Source organism: Bos javanicus, chromosome 22 (assembly GCF_032452875.1).
Source record: "Bos javanicus breed banteng chromosome 22, ARS-OSU_banteng_1.0, whole genome shotgun sequence".
Taxonomy (NCBI): Eukaryota; Metazoa; Chordata; class Mammalia; order Artiodactyla; family Bovidae; genus Bos; species Bos javanicus.
Window position 1 is genome coordinate 10552569 of NC_083889.1, and position 17666 is coordinate 10570234.

At 44.9% G+C, this 17666-nt stretch overlaps 1 protein-coding gene across 7 annotated transcripts in view; it reads right to left on the reverse strand.

Annotated features, from left to right (window-relative positions):
• MLH1 (mutL homolog 1) overlaps nt 1-17666 on the reverse strand; it is an 88190-nt gene that overhangs the window by 67829 nt on the left and 2695 nt on the right. For all 7 annotated transcript variants that reach the window (XM_061395844.1, XM_061395841.1, XM_061395842.1 and 4 more), the window contains exons 3-11: nt 15690-15788; nt 12236-12309; nt 10572-10644; nt 9403-9494; nt 7768-7810; nt 7555-7643; nt 5248-5360; nt 3109-3202; nt 1879-2032 (exon numbers count right to left, since the gene is read on the reverse strand). In XM_061395844.1, the coding sequence (XP_061251828.1) occupies nt 1879-2032; nt 3109-3202; nt 5248-5360; nt 7555-7643; nt 7768-7810; nt 9403-9494; nt 10572-10644; nt 12236-12309; nt 15690-15788 (831 nt within the window). The remainder of the gene's footprint in view (nt 1-1878; nt 2033-3108; nt 3203-5247; nt 5361-7554; nt 7644-7767; nt 7811-9402; nt 9495-10571; nt 10645-12235; nt 12310-15689; nt 15789-17666) is intronic.

A 17666-nucleotide genomic window follows, 5' to 3' on the forward strand; every position in this document is an offset into this window, starting at 1 on the left:
TCACTTTGCCCAAGTCGCTGTGGGTTTCCATCCGCTTTCCATGCTGCAGCCAGAGAGCTCTTCGTAAAATGCAAACCAGATCCTGTCCGTTCCCATCACGTTGAAGTTACACTCCTTACCTTGCTGATGAAACCCCTCAAACTGACCTGAACTCTGCAGTGAGCATAGGCCTTCACACATGCCCAGTGTTGCTTAACCCCACCTACGCATGCCCATGCCTGGCCAAGCTTTTAAAAACCACCGACGCCCAGACCCACCCCCTGAGATAGATTGACTGGTTCAGGGAGGGCCCAGGTGATTCCCGTCAGGCAGCCAGCATGGAGAACGCTGACAGCACGCTCAGCATTCAGATCCTCAACACCTCTTATCTTGCAGCCCTCCCCCACCACCTGGCCAAGCCTGTATCCTCATCCTCTCCTCTGCCAGAAACATCCTGTGCACCCCTGTCCCCTTCTGCCCGTCTAATTCCTTCTCAGCCTTGGGGCCCAGGCTCCACATCCCTTCCTTCACGTCTCTGAGGCTCAAGTCTGGGACAAGAGCCCCCTCCCTTCCAAGTCTGCTTTTCTCTCATGTGGGATGTGGACTCTAGACCGTGGGTGCCTCAGTGAAGGGAGGAATCCGTCTCTGCTGCAACCTCAGCAGCCCATCAGGGGGCTTCTGTGGGTATCTGGGGAGGGAGCAGTCAAGGGCACTGAGGCTGAGTCAGCAACAATGGATGAAAACCACCGACAGTTATGGAGCCCTTCCGTATCAGCACCCGCTCTGAGGGCTCACGCACACCCCCCAACAACCTGCAGGTGTGCAGGTCCCGGGGCAGGCGCGGCTGCCCCAAGGGCACTCTGCTCACTGCTGGAGCCCACACCATCCCCCATCGAGGCTCTCTGCAGGTAACCAGGAATGCTCTTGGGGAGGCACTCACCTGCGTGGCCATTTTGAAAGTTTTCAGAGAAGGAGGGCTCACAGAAGCCCACTTCCTGCTTACAGGACCCAGTGTGATTTAAGGGGGAAAAGGCTCCATTTCTCTAGTTGTGGTGTCCACTGTGTTTCTGATGAACCCACTCTCACTACTCTGGGCAGTTACCTCAGAGCTGCAACCAGACACTGGAGATGGTACTATCACCTGCTTATTGTACAGATGGGGAAACTGAGGCCCCAGAGAAGGGGAGCAGTTTATAATCAATGCTCTTAGAACCTGGATAATTGTAGTAAGTTGAATGGTGCCAGGTCCTGGACCAGACATTTTCCACTTGCTGTTCACCAACCACTTATAACTGTCCTTGGGTGTGGGGGTGACCAGCTCCATCTTTACTGAGGGAGATGTGGCGGTCAGCGAAAGTCAGTCACACAGTGGTAACAAGGCTTGACTAAAGGCCCTGCCCAGGGCCCTGCCCCTGTGCTCTGCCCCAGATATGGGGGATCAGCCTCCTCTAAACATCTCCAGTAGGGAATGCAGGAGAGAGGTGCCCCACTCTGTTTCAGACAGCCCCTTTTCCTAGGAAGGTGGTCTAAAGACCCCAGAAAGAGGCAGAGAGAGAACTCAGTGCCTTACGACTCCAGGCTCAGGGCTAACACCGTGAACCTTCAGAGTTGGGTTCAAGAAAGGTGCTTAAAGAAAACTATCAAAGTGGGACTTCCCTGGTGGTCCTGTGGTTAAGACACTGAGTTTCCACTGCAGGGGGCATGGATTTGATCCCTGGTCAGGGAACTAAGATCCTGCATGCTGCAGGTCATGGCCAAAAAAAAAAAAAAAGAAAGAAAATTATCAAAGTAAGTAGAAAGTCTTATAAAGCAACAGTGAAATGTCTGGGCACTCCTGGGTGACAGGGCACATTTTCAGTGGCAAAGGCACCGGGGAAAGAGCTGAGGAGGCGCCACCACCTGGGTGAAGTAGGTCCTGGAGGCGTTGGAGCCCAGGAGCCTGCTCTCGATGTGCTGCTGCAGCCGTTCCAGGATGCTGTCCTCATGCAGGAAGTGAACCTCGTGCTTTGTGGGGTGCACGTTGACATCCACATTCTGGGGGCTTATTTCTAGACTGGCAGGAAAAAGGAGAAGAGCTACATAACACAGTGAGAAATGCAGGAAATTCACTCACAATCTTTGCGGTGGGCAGGAAACTTGGGGAGGCCAAATGATGCAGTAGTTAAGACTTGAAGGTCAAATCCGAGTGACCTTGGTTCAAATGCTGACTCTGCTACTTGAGAGCTGAGTGGCTGTGGGTAGGTTACAGCATGTTTCTATGCCTTGATTTCCAATTCCTGTGAATTGGACCTAATACATGTTGGGGATTAAATTCGTGTAAAGCATTTAGCATGCACCCGGCACATTTATCATCCATCAGCTGTCATTACCATCACTCCAGAGCTAGCGGAATTTCTCATTCCATAACTCACGGCCAAGGCATTTAATAATTAGCTGACCAGCAAACTATTAATATGTCTCTTGTTACCCAAACTTTATAGACCAGAGTGTTTCAATATTCATGTACATAACAACTCATCAATGACAGGTGTCAGTTTATGCAAAAATTCCCCAGTCAACAATGTGTTAATGTCTCAGGACTAGTTCCCCCATATGTAACCATGAACCTGTCCCTACTTACTGTTCAGTATTATGTGGAGGTAAAAACATATACAAAAAATAATATATGTGAGAGAACTTTCTAACATTAAAATGTTGCATAAAAGTCAGTTTAGAGGCTATGCCATCAACTTACTGCCTCAGGTCAAAGCCAGCATCTATCACTGCAAGCTCTGATAAGGGAGCGTGGCAGTGTGAAGTGTTGTCAGTAGAGGGCGCTGGACGGACCCGTAGGAGAAAAGGATTTCTCTGCCAGGTTAAGGCAGGTTCCTCTTGGTTCAGGGGCAAGGCGATGTTCACTTTTGTTTCACTAACATACTGCCTGGCACAAGGGAAGCTCTCGGTGGGATTCTATAGCAGAAGTGAATAAATAAAGGAAAACTGTGCCTTTTACCTGTGAAAAGGGCCAGTGGGATATGGGGTTCACTCTCACTGGGCTAATTAACAAGTCCATGGCTCTTTGAGAGAGGATAGCTGGACAGAATTTCTCTTCCCTATGAATCCTGGGTGAGTAATTCAGTGCTGCCTTACCTGAGGTACAGGAACGGGTGTGTGCTTTTGGGCAAATACGCTGCATACACCGTTTCTATGGCTTTTCTTAAGGAAGCTGACTCTACCAGACGATCTAGAAAATAAAAGGAATTAGCTCCTATGTGTCCTAAAGGGTGAGGTGAAGGTGCACACCAATACCATGCCAGGACATCAGCTCAGGAAGAACACAGCTGGAGCGACATCCACATCAGTCCCCCTTTACCATCGGGATCCCCCGGCATCTCACTGGGGGCGTGGGGCTCTCCTCTCCCCAGAGCAGCAGCAACAGCCAATTCTGCCTCCCTGCTCCCTTCCTCACCCCTCCCCGGCAGCCCAGGCAGACCGCGTGCCCTTGCTCAGAACCTCATTCTGCAAATATACACCCTGGGCTACAAGCAGGGAAACAAACGCTGGTGAATAAACTAGTTCCAGCTCCCCGTGGTAAGGGCCACCACTGGAGCCGGTGTGCTCAATGGTGGGGGAGGCGGCAGCCACGCTGGCTCAGGGAGCTCCAACACTGGGGCAGCTGAACAGAGACTTAAGGGCAAGTGCATTTTCCAGGCATTTCAGGGGGTACAAATCTCTGACTGCATGCGGAGAGTAATTTAGGAGATGAGGTAGGCTTGAGAGGGTAGAAAACGATAAAAGCTGGAGAGATAAGACTAAAATCAGAGGAAGATCTATTTTCAAACAACACGGCTCTCTTTTCTCCCCAGACTCTTGACCTGTTGACGATCTACTTCCTGACCTGGTGGAGCAGAGGATATGTCACATCTTTTTATTTCCAATGAAAGAGAGGCCGTGATCTTATGAGCAAGGAAACTATTATTCTGAGTGCTCACTACGTCACCCACAGCTGCCTTGGTGATGTCGCTGTGCTGCGTAACCTAACAAAAGGGGCCCTTCACTGAGGTTTCTGAACTTGAGACACGCTGGAGGAGTGTTCTTCGTCCCTGCCACCCGAGGGAGCCTGCCCAGTGCGTAGGTAAGTGAACGACACACTAAGAGTCTGACCTAACCTCTAAAAAGTCTATAAATAATAAATGCTGGAGAGGGTGTGGAGAAAAGGGAACCCTCCTCCACTGCTGGTAGGAATGTAAATTGGTTCAGCCACTACAGAGAACAGTACAGAGGTTCCTTAAAAAACTAAAAATAGAGTTACCATATAATCCAACATCTGGAGAAAATGAAAACTCCAATTCAAAAAGGAACAAATGCACCCCAAAATTCACAGCTGCAAAGACATGGAAGCAACTCGAATGTCCGTGAACAGATGCGTGGACAAAGAACACGTGGTGTGTATTTTTGTATAAGCGTTTACAGTGGGAATATTAGCCATAAAAAAGAATGAAATATTGCCATTTGCAGCAATATGGTAAGTGAAATAAATCAAAGACAAATTATTCTATTACTTTTGTGTGGAATGTAAAAAATACTACAATTGAACTTATTTACAAAACAGAAACAGACTCACAAACATAGAGAACAAACTTACGGATACCAATGGAGAAAGGCGGAAGAGGGATAAATTAGGAGCGTGGGATTAACCAATACACACCACTGTATGTTAAACAGACAACAAAGATTTACTGTATAGCACAGGGAACTATATTCAATATTTTGCAATAACCTATAATGGAAAAGAATCCGAAAATATATACGTAAGTGTGTAACTGATTCACTTTGCTGTATACCTAAAACTAATACAATACTGTATATCAACTACACTTCATTTAAAAAAAGGAAAAATCCCTGCCTGCACCTAAAATACCCCCTCCCTGTGCCCTGCGGGCAATTTCCAACAATGGGTCTTATGTAAGAAGAGAACAAAGGTCTGCCCTGGGCCTGCTGGTAAGGCCCTGAGGCCAGAAGGGAGGAAGCTGCACTGGCTCACAGGGGCTGGGATGCCCTCTCCTGGGCATCCTCTCAGAGGCAAGAACCTGACTCCGCAACCGCCAGCCAACACTGAGCACGTGTGAGAGGACTGGGGAGACTCAGGGCAGAAATAACTACTTCCTAATTAAACCACATTTCTGCATGTTTCCCTGGGTGTAATCAAACCTGTGGATAAGAAGTTCCTCCATGGCCCCTGAAAGTTCCCTGTGGAGTGATTTCTCCACATAGCTCCTTCACACTTACGGTTGATGAAGAGTAAGAAGATGCACTTCTTCACTGAATAGTTTGCATTGGATATGTAGCCATTCATTTTGAAGGCAAGGGTTTTATCCTCACATTCAACTTCTATCAATTCTCTGGTTGGAAAAATGAGAAATTTTGAGGCTTTTCAAAAAACTGGAAAATTCAAACACTCTAAAGAATCAGAGTTGGAAAAATCAGGGCTCCTTCCCATAAACTGACTCTGCCAAGTGTGGATCCCAGAGACTTGGTTCATTAAGATCGTCCAGGCCCACCCACCCATTTGTCTATCCAACCTCTCACCCACCCATCTAGCCATCCATTCACCCACCTAGCTACACTTTTCAAGCATTTATGATATGTCAGTCGTCACTGTCACTGTTGGGACATGGCAAGTCAAGTTCTGAGATGTTGTTTTGCTGAAACTTCTATGTATCTTAGTAACTCAGCCCCAAAGACGAGATTCCAACGAAATCATCTCTGCTGAAAATCTCTTACTTTGCTGATGGGGAACATAACAGGCTCCTGTGTGGTGCCCCCCAGAGTGTGTTTACGAGGAGCAGGGACATCTATTAAGATGAAACAAGGTCCCCCCATGAACCACGCTCATTTCTGCCTGAGGGCCTCTCAAGTGCTAGTCCCTCCAGCTGGAAAGTTCCCTCTGCTGGTTTGGATTCCCAGGTGGCGCTAGTGGTAAAGAACCTGCCCGACAAAGCAGGACACATAAGAGACACTGGTTCGATCCTTGGGTCAGGAAGATCCCCAGAGTAGGAATGGCAACCCACTCCAGTATTCTTGCCTGGAGAATCCTGTGGACAGAGGAGCCCGGAGGGCTACAGTCCATGGGCTCACAGAGTTGGACACGACTGGAGCGACTTGGCACACACACCGGCTAGTTAATTCCTCCTTACCCGCTGTATCTAGGGATTACCTCCTCAAAGAGCCTTCCATGACAATCTCTCTCCCTGATCTCAGGAGACGCCCCACCTTATACTTTTCCTTTAAGCCACTGAGCGCAGTCACTAATGAATGTAATAATTATTTCCTGTGTCTCTCCAGATAGAGAATGAGTCGTCTGAGGACAAGAATCCTTCCTGCTTTATTCCCTCCTCCCCATCTCTACCCCGCAGCACAGTGCCCAGCAAGGAGCAGAAGCTCATTACACGCTTCCTGGAAGGACAGCTGATGCTCCACAGGCAATGGTGTGTACTCCAAGTCTGCGTAGAGCACAGCTTCCCATGCTTCCCCATGCAGCGAACCAGCAGGCCCTCTCTCCCCAAAAGAGGCTGGTTTTCGGGAAACCTCTTTTGGGACCTGCTCCTCCGTGGGATTTCCAGTTTCTTATACTCTCTAAGAGTTTCATAACAACTAATTCTGAATCTTAGAATCTGGCCAAGGAGCTCTTAAAAGTTTCACTGGGTCTTAAAATTTGGTCAACAGAACTCTGTTTGCTCTGGGAGCAGAACTGGAAAAATAATTCTTTAATACTTGATAAGTAACAAAAGGGTAATTAAAAGCAAATTGACTGTTCTCTAGTTAGGAACCTGGTTTTGTTCAAAGGGTGAGTAACTTGTCCCCCTTTGGAGTAGAAAACTGAGTCGTTGGACTACTGCTCCTGCTTTTAAGATTGTTGGAAAAGGTAAAGTCAGGGGCGGTCTCATTCACCTGTGTACCCCCAGCTTCTGGGGCCTGCCTGGCATACAGAAGGCGCTTAGTATTGTCCCCTCTGATTATGACGCAGACACTTTGGGCTTTGCAAAGCCCTGAGATTAAGCTACGGATATGTACTGAAACAGTGGCTTTCACCCATCAAGGGGAATGCCGTGAGAAACCCAGAATACAAGCAATGTTCCTGCTGAGGCTTTGACCATGAAGATCTAGGGACACGACACTGCTTGCCACCAGACAGGGAAGTCTTCAAGCGCAGAAACATTTTACTTGTTTTTATATCTTTAACTTCTGGCACAAAGCCCAGAATAAATGTTGAGTGGTAATAAATGCAATCCCAGTGACAATTATGAAAATACAAGGACAAGCGGGAACAACGGAGGATAGAATTCTTCTACACCCGAGATGTTCTGAAGACAGAGACCTAGAGAGAAAACACAGTTTGCAGCCAGACCACCTAGGATATGACGTGCACCCAAGAAGTACTGATTATACAAAATAATCTGAAGCACGACAACAAGCCTGAAGCGTAAAAACAAGCCTGCACTTCGTTGAAGAAAACTCTTCAGGCAAGTGTAAACAGATTCCAAAATAATGTGACAGAACACAGAAGATTTTAAAAAATGCAAGTTATCAGCATACCGGCTAACAGCATTTCCAAAGATGGAGCGAATGTTGTCCACGGTGGTAGCATTTGGCAGGGTCCTGACGTCAGCTACAGTTTCACCTTGCTGATAAAGAGAACAGGGCTGACTGAAATACCATGACCTTGTCTCCATAGCCAACTATTAAAAAAAAAAAAAACCCTTCTTACTTTTATAATACATAACCATCCTTTATAAATTAAGAACTTACTTTTTTAACTGAGAAACCAATGCCCGAATTGTGTACTGCATACCTGGCAGAGAAAAAACAAAATAGTAAAAAAGAGAAGCCAAATGTACCATAGGAGAAAGAGCCCCCTTGTAGTTAAATGAGTTAACTAATCTACACAAAGATACATACAAACAAACATATCTTTAAATATCATATTTTGCCCACATGAAAATAAACCAGCAGAGACTGCATGAAGACCTCATTGCTAAATGTGGCAGAAATGAACAAAACACAGGTTTCCCTTTTGCTTCCATGCATTGCTGACTAGACTTGAGGGTATTTCAACACAATCTCCTCCTTGCCTAGTTTTATTTCCAAACTCATCTGAGTGGCCTCCAAAACTTCTTGAGAATGTAGCCTGACCACGCCCTGTACTGTTCTTCTCTCTGAGACCCTAACACAGCCCCCTCCTCACTCGTGTCTTCCTCCCCACGAGGTCCTGCTTCAGGATCTCCCAGCATTTCCTCCACTGGCTCCCATTTACTCCTCCTCCCTCCATGGGGCCCAGGAACTGAAGGATTGTGCCTAGCAAAACGCACTTATTCAGTAACAGTTCACTTACCACACCTAGAACCAAAACAGTCACCCAGAATGCCTCTATTTACAGGAGCTAATTAACATTCTGATACTGATTCATATGACTCCAGGGGAAAAAGCAAAGAAACTTGATGAGGAAGTCTATTCCACTTTATTAACAAAGTGGACTTTATCTAATGAAGTCCATTCCACCTTATTAGAAGCACATGTTTTACTGATTTTAGATTTTGTAGCAATACTGAGAAATAGTTAACACACCTCTGTTGCAACTCAAGTACTCGCAGGCTCAAGGAGCCATGCTGGGGCCACTATACTAGCAAGTTAAGTCAATCCTGAACATGATGCTGTTTTCACCTGCCCTGGGTCCCTTCTCCCTCTGTTAACAGCCCCTACTCTTTCCTTTGGGACACCACCTATCCCCCTTCCACCTGTATATCCTTTCTGAGAATGCCAATCGAGAAATCACCTCCCCACAGATGTGGGCACACAACGGGGGGGACCCAGGCTACGCCAATCAGATGCACTCTCCCAGAAGACACTCTTGAGCAGACTCAGGAGAGGAATGAAAAGCGTTGGGGTGCAGACACTACATTAAAACCCTGAAGCCACCTTCCTTCTTGACCTCTTCAAGCAGCAGCTGTCTACACTTCCTTCTACTTGCGGAGTCACTCCTAGCCTTTCAATAAATCTCTTTTGGGCCTAGGTTAGCTACAGTCTGTTCTGCCTGCCACCAAAGACCCTTCACAGATAGAGCAAACAACTGCTCTCCCCTGGGGACGTGACAGAAAGCCCAGAATTCGTTTACTCCTCCTTGTCTCTGATTTTATTTTCACAAACTCGGAAGATCTGGGCTGTCTTAAAGACATCTTGAGAATGTAGCCTGAACACCTCCTGCACGTTATTCTCTTTCAGAGAGAGAGAGAATAACCTTGACCTAACCTTTGACCAGAAACAATTTATGGGCTGGTATTGCTGCTTACCATTTAGCTCTGCAACTCTTCTCCATTTCTAAGCACCAGAACACATTTCTCTGGTGACAGAATGATTCAGAGACCGTGCCCAGATTGTGGACTGTACCTGCCAACAACTTCCAAAATTTTTCCATACTCTTCACTTGGGTTTTTTAAAGCTTTCCTCCTCGTGGATATGTTGTAAAAAAGGTCCTCCACCTGAACAGAAGGTTGTTTTTTGTAAATTCACAGAAGTATATGGAAGTACAGCATGGTCTTAAGGCAGAGAGTCCAACTGTGTTCACCACCAGCACAGTTCTAAGTGTTAGAAGACAGGGCAGGAGACAGGGCTGCCTTAACAAGAGAAAGCAAGCCTCCCATTTGACTCACTGACTTTTCAGAGAGGCACTGGGGTCCACCTCCATGTCAGGCTCTTTGCCTTGTGCTGGGAATAAGACAACAAATAAAATACACAGTCCTGCCCAAAACAGCACAGGATTCAGTGGGGCAAAGATAAACCTATAAACCGTTGTGACACCACATGGCATGAAACCTTTGCGAACTAGAAATAATTGTTAGATCTTCTGGGGGTTCTTAGAAATCATACTGTGCTCAACATGAGATGCAAAGTACACGTTCATTTCCTCATTGCTGCGCCCCCCACCTGCCTCATCACGCCCAGGGCTTGGGGCCTTCAAGCAGATGTGCCCTGGCTGGGGCAGGGGTGCAGGGGTGGCACGTGTAACGTGATAGCAGGGTGATTCATGGGCTCCTGGAAGAGAAACACACCAAACGTGGCACCACAGGAATAAGGCAGCTTAACAGCCTTTCTCCTGATTCATAACACAATTGTGTTACTCAAGTGCCCTTTGAATGAGTGGTCAGATACTCCTTGTGCCATCCTTCTTTGATAGAGGAGCAAAGTAAGATGAACGGCCATTAAATGACTTGCCTCTGGACACACTGCTGCTGAGTGGCAAGGTTAGGACTCTGGACTTGTCTTCTGGAGTCACGTTTAAGGTTCTTTCAATGGCAGCTACCCTGCCACCAATTTCTGCCATCTCAATAGAAGAATCTCCCAGCCTCTTAAAATAAAGGAGGTGGTGGGCAGGCTGCCATGTCACAAAAATCAATCATCATTTCTCTTTCTTATAGGGTGATATCTTGAGGCTTCTATTAACTGGTAAATATTCATTATATCAATCCTTTGAGAACTCAGAAACAATTCTGCCTTTTATTTCAGTATTTACACAAACCTCTTTATCAACAACGTCACCTCCTGTGTACCGTTCTTACCGTGATCTGGGTCCCTTGGTTGCCTGCACACGGTTTAGGAGGTGCTTTCAGCTTTCCATCTGAGTAATGAGCTCTATCAGAAAACATAAGAGATACTGGTAGCTAATAGAGAATAGATACTTCTCCAAAGAGTAAAAAAGTAAGTTACATCAACAACAGATTAAAATACAGCCATGTTATATGTTGTCTGAGTTACCAGCTTCCTCCCTTTTTCTACTTCCATAACCATCCTAAATGGGTACCAAAGAAGCGGGGAAAAGATCCCTATTTTTTTGTTTACCAACTACTACATTTTTAGTTTCTGAGTTCTGGGCTACAAACAAAACTTATGACACTGCCTAAGATGACAGTAACATTTTTTCAATAATTCTGCAATCATTTATTGAAAGGCTATCATGTATCAGGCCTGTAAACACCCTGAAATAGAGACAGACCTTGGGAGGTTCTTGATTTAGTGAGGGGACAGATTGTTTCCTGAAGTGTGGAACAAGACGCCAGTGGTCCAGAGAAGGAAAACATTGAGCCTGGGGTAGGGTGGGAGGAAGTGTCACAGAAGAGATGACACTTCACCTGGGCCCTTGACTGCTGTCTTCTCAAGTGGAGAGGGCAGGAAGTCCATCCAGGAAGGGAAAAGATAGACAAAAGCACAGAAGCTTTAGAATATGTAGCAGCACAGCTGTGGGGACAGGCTGGGAAGATGGACTGAGCACCTGGGGAGCGCAGGAGCTGCTATGACGAAGATTCTGGAAGATTCTGGATTTCATCCTGCCACACAGGGGAAGCTATAGAGGTCCCAAGCAGGGGCATAACATTCCAGAGGCAAAGAAATGGAGTCTGTGCCCCAGGCTATTTCAGAAGACATTCACTCACAAGCGCCTCCCCTGTTTGTGAGAAGAGATTCTAATCATATCAGCAGCCAGGTCCTAGGGCTGTTGCAATTTGCATCCAGTCAACCCCCTTCAGCACCAAGTGCTGCAGACTGAAATGCTCCATCGTCCATGACGGCACACACTCATCTGTGGAAGAGGGCTGAGAAACAGACTGAACTGCCCTCTGTTGAAGCTGTTTTCTGTATAAACTAACACTCTGTACGATAAGAAAAAAATTCTCCTTTTTGGCAGGAATTAGATTTGAATACCCATCTTTCACTAGTAATGGCCAACGGTTATGACAGCAAAGGCATGATTTTGATTCCTTGAATCCCCTTCCTGTTCTGTGCCAGCATAAGAGACAGCCAATGGACACCTGTGGGAAGGAATCCACAGCGGCACTCACGTGTGGCCGGGATCAGAGGCAGCTAAGGAGTCACAATCCTTTGGCACCCCAGCCACAGCCGCGTAATCAGGCCAAAGTCATGCCCTGCTGAAGGGCCAAGGGGCAGAGTGACATCACAGCTCCCACTGACTCAGCCCTCCTCAGCGTAACAGACACGGTCCTAGGCACTTGTAATCTGTTACAGTGGACCTTTCACAAGTTCATGAAGGAAGATTATTACTTACAACCACCCCTTTGGATTACCAACTAATCCAAAGGGAGGAAAGAAAATGTACCCAAGATCTAGGCAAAAAAAGGTAACATTCGTGTTTAGACAGGATTACATTGAGTTGCAGGACAAAGCATGTTTCGGGATGAATCTATACGCTAAGCAGAGGCCAGCACTATACCTGTATGCACACTTCCCGTCAGCCGTTTTGGTTGTAATGGTGACGTGAGCCACGTGGCTTATGCTGGCCAGAGCCTAAGGAAGCAAAGGACATGGAGTGAAAGAAACGCCCACTCCTGGGTCACCCCCATCTCGCATTAAGGGAGAAGTTCCCTAAATTGCCTCTTCTGTTTTGTATTAACAAATGGCAACAACGAGCACTCTGCTCACTCATCTGATGCCACGTTAAAAAAAAAAGGAAGCTATCAAATGGAATCTACAGCACAATTACTAGAACAAAAGGGGAAAAAATATATACATATAAAAGTCCTAAAAGAAAACACAACCAAGAATTAATGTTAACAGCAACTGTGTTCAGGTGTAGAGTTATAAGCATATTTAATATTCTCAATGACTTGTCTTCTAACAATTTTAAAGCTACCTTCAGAAATAGGATAATGGAATCACTCCAAATTGACAGTATTGTAAACTGTATTCAAAACTGTTTTCTGTAAGCAATTTTATGTTTAGAAACAAAAATTCTTAATTATGCAATTAAGACAAAACAAATTTTTTTTTAAATGACTATTTTTCCCCCTGAAAATCAAGATTGATTCACCGGCCCTTCCTTTGGAACCTGTATCTCCTTTCACAGGACATCACAGCATAAAAAAACACAACCTAAGCATTTTGATATGTGACAACATCTGCACAAACAGTAAATACAGTGGTGGCAGCTTCAGTTCATTAACAAGGACCATGGCTCAGGCTCAGAGATTACCAGGTCCTAGCTGGACTTTCCTGGTGAATTGTGATGAGCTAATTTCCACCCAGTTCAGTCTGACTCTTTGCGACTCCAAGGACTATAGCCCGCCAGGCTCCTCTGTCCACAGGATTCTCCAGGCAAGAATACTGGAGTAGGTTGCCAATCCCTTCTCCAGAATCTTCCTGACCCAGGGATCAAACCCAGGTCTCCTTCATTGCAGGCAGATTCTTTACCATCTGAGGTATAGAGAAGTCCTAATTTTCATTATTAAATATGTAAACGATTTTGAGACTTGATTTTTTTTTTTAATGATTTTGAGATTTGGATAATGAAGGACATGAAATACATCCAAAACTACAACACTACCCAACACCATGAAGAAAGCAAGCCACTGGCAGATGATCCAGCTGCTTCAGGGGCCTTTGTACAGGCACTGGGGTAAGAGGATAACCGCACAGACTCTGGAGTCAAACTGCCAGGGCTCAGTTCCCCATTCTGCCACTTTCCAGCTGTGCACTCCAGCCACACTTCTTAAAGTCTGAGTGTTAGTTTCCCAGTATGTCAAACAGGACAATAATAATAGAACCTACTCTTTCAGAGTTGTCAAGTGTGAAACGGTTAATACATACAAAGGGCTGAAAACATGGATGGCACATAGCAATCCCTCAGTAAATCTTCCCTGTTTAATCACAACCCCAAAGATACCCTACAACTGGGCTAAGGCTACAGAAGGCCCTGGGCTTAGGAACTGACTTGGGAAGTTGCAAAGTCAGAATGAAACTGCTTTGCCAGGGCTGACGTGAGACCTACTTGAAGTCAGGGGAACCTCAAGGTTCACAGTCTGATGCTACTCCTTCCTGGAACAACTTGGGGCTCACTGTGAGCTGGAGGGTGCTTCAGACCACCTGGATTTGATCTGAATTGTGGCAACTGGGTCATAAAAAGCTGCCTTTTAATTAAAAAAAAGAAAAAAATCAAAGTAAAAATACATTCACATGATAAAAAATTTAAAAACTATAAAAAGGCTTAAAATGAAAAATAATTGGCTCCATTCCCTTCCCTTCCCTTCACTCTCATCCCCGCAAATAACTACCCCCAAACAGTTTCTCTGGTACCCCAAAGCCCCCAGAATACAGCCGGAACACTGCCCGGCCAACACCTGGATTTTAGCATAGTGATACCCATGTCCCCTACGTCTAGAACCGTAAGATAACAAACATGTACTGTTTTAAACCACTAAGATTGTGGTCATTTAGGGGAGCAGCAATAGGAAGCTAATACAAGTTACTGGAAATGTATGCGTATTTTTACTCACAAACATTCTATCTATAAATTTATCCTAAAAAAATTAACTGAACAAAACACACTGTACATGTGAATGTTCACCAGAGCATTAGGCATGAAAGAAATGGCACAGAGCATAAACGTTCAACAGGAAACCTTTAAATAGACTACAGGACAAGTAAGTAATAGAACAGTATGTAGCCATTATAATTTATGTAGTCCTACATATACTGAATGATATCTTTATATTCACAGAGTATTGTCATAAAAATATAAGTTATTTTAGTCTTAAAAGTATTTTTATCCATTTTCTATATCATACGTTCCCATGATAGGCCATATAATTTCATTTATAGATACATCAGAATATAACTTAAAAGATTAGGACTCAAAAAATAAAAACCCCATGAAACTTTTTATATCATGAAAATTAACAGTAATTTCTCAATAAAATCAAATAATCAATCTGAGTTCAATTACCTGTCTCAAAACAATTTTAGTTTGTGCAAATCAGGATCCAAGTAATACCCACACGTTGGAGCTGGCTCATATGCCTCTTAAATCCCCCTAACCTCTGATTCTTGCTCCCTTCTTGGCCTTTCTTCCCCTGTGCAGTTCACTTTATAGGAAACAAGTTTTTTATCACGTGATTTCCCAGTCTCAGCCCCTGTACCATGCTCCCTCTCTCCCTGTACTTTTGGTATACTGGTACTCAGATCTAAGTATTGCCTGAGATTCACATCTGATTTGGGACAAGAAAACTTGGTAAGTGGTACAGTCTTCTTCCATCAAGAGACTTGGGTGTCTCTGGAGATACATAATATTAAAAAGCAGAGACATTCCTTTGCCAACAAACGTCCATCTAGTCAAAGCTATGGTTTTCCCAGTGGTCCTGTATGGATGTGACAGCTGGACCATAAAGAAAGCTGAGCGCCAAAGAACTGATGCTTTTGATCTGTGGTGTTGGAGAAGACTCTTGAGAGTCCCTTGGACTGCAAGGAGATCCAACCAGTCCATTCTGAAGGAGATCAGCCCTGGGTGTTCACTGGAGGGACTGATGCTGAGGCTGAAGCTCCAATACTCTGGCCACCTGATGTGAAGAGCTGACTCATAAGAAAAGACACTGATACTGAGAAAGATTGAAGGCAGGAAGAGAAGGGGATGACAGAGGATGAGATGGTTGGATGGCATCACCGACTCAATGGACACGAATTTGAGCAAACTCTGGGAGTTGGTGATGGACAGGGAAGCCTGGCGTGCTGCAGTCCATGGGGTTGCAAAGAGTCGGACATGACTGAGTGACTGAACTGAACTGAACAAGTAAAAAGTGTGATACCTTACTGACCTGTTGAGAAACACAGGCTGCCAAACGGCAGAAATGTTATCATAGGAGGATATTTACACTCTGCTTTCATCCTCAGCTTACCTCACCCCGAAAGCCATAGGTAGAAATATGAGCTAAATCCTCAAAGGACTGCAGTTTACTTGTGGTGAACCTCTCACACACAATCTCAAGATCTTCTTTCTACAAGGTGCAAAGAAACAAGTAAATAATTATGTTACTCGTTTTTCCCAGTCTTTCTGAATTTCCCTTTTCTTGACTGACTCCAGGAAGAAAATGCTCTTGGGAGAAGAGTTCTAACTCAGCAGGAGCCTCCTCTCTGGGCTCCAGAATTCCACGAGGCCCTGGCATTCCCTCCTCTTCACTCACCTGGGTCTCAGCCTGGCCTGCTGCTTCTGTCTCGGCTCCCCTGACAGCGGATAATCCACAATTCCATCCCTAGACCTCCGCTCTGTCTACACTCACTCTCTCGATGATCTCATGCAGGCTCACAGATTGTACAAAAATTATTACTGTATTAGGAAACTCCTTTATTAAAAATTTACAGATATATTTAATTGCAGTAAAAATAATTAACAAAATTTACCGCTTTAACCCTCTCTAGGTGTATGAAGTACATTCACAATATTGTGCAACCATCACCAACTTCCATGTCCAGAACTCTGAAATCTCCCCAAATGGAAACTGTACCCATTAAACAAAAGCTCTCCATTTCCCCCTCCCCCAAGTCCCTGGGAACCACCATTCTACTTTCTGATTCTAAAGATTTAACTACACTAGGTATGCCATATAAGTGGAAACAAACAGTATTTGTCCTTTTGTGACTGGCTAATTCCACTTAGCATCCTGTCTTTAGGGTTCATCCATGTACTAGCATTTGTCAAAAATTCACTCCTTTCTAAGGATGAATAACATTCCATTCTACGTATTTATCATATATTGTTTATCCACTCATCTGTTGGATATCACTTTTGGAATATCATGAATATGTTCCTATGAACATGAGTGTGCAAGTCTCTTTAAGACCTTGCTTTCAACTCTTTTGGGTATAAACCCAGAAGTGGAATTTCTGGATCATATGGCAATTGTTTAATTTTCTTCCACAGTGGCTGCACTATTTGATACTCCCACCAGCAATGTACAAGAGCTCCAAAGTATCAACATCCTTGCCAATATTTCCTTTTTGAGACATCAAAGGTTTAACGGATGAGGGAGCTTACACATCTGAAGAAAGGTCCTGGAGTGACACCCCACTGTATGAAGCACATGGCAGGCAGGATATGGTGACAATCTTTTTATTAACTAATTAATTATAACAAACATCCTAATTGATGTCAAGTGGGATCTCACTGAAGTTTTTATTTCTATTTCCCTAATGATTAATCATGTCAAGTGTCTCTTCGTGTGAGTCTCACGGCTTTTAATACCATTAAATGCACTACACCAAATTTTTATCTCCAGAGCAAACCTCTACTTTGCACTCCAAACTCACTCATGGATCCAAATGACAGACATCTTAAATTTAACATACCCCCAAATGAATTTCTGATCTTCCCAAATCCACCTGTTTCATAGCCTTCCCATCAGTAAATGGCAGCTTCTTTTTCTATTTGCACAGGCCAAAACCTTGAAGGCATTCTTGGCTCCTCTCTCTTACTCCCTACACCAGCAAATTCTGAGAGCTTTGTTGATCATCATCAACAAAGAATACCACTGCTTCTGTCCTGTCCTGCTACAGTCTATTTTCCACACTGCAGACAGAAGAGTTCTTATAAAACTTGCCAAACCATGTTACATTACCTCTTGGCTCAAAATGTTCTAATCATGTTCCTCCTCATCCAGAGTAAAAGCCAAAGATTGTACAGCATCCCACAAGTTCCTGCATGCTCAGCCTGCTTCCCCTTCAGGCCTCATCTCCTGCTACTCTTCCAGTCCCCCCACCACCCCGTCCTAGACACCCCAAGCTCCTTGCTAGTTCTTCAGCATGTCAGGCAAGCTCCCATTTTGTGGTCTTTGTGTGTATTGTTCTCTATGCTCAGAACACTCAACCTTTAAACGGCC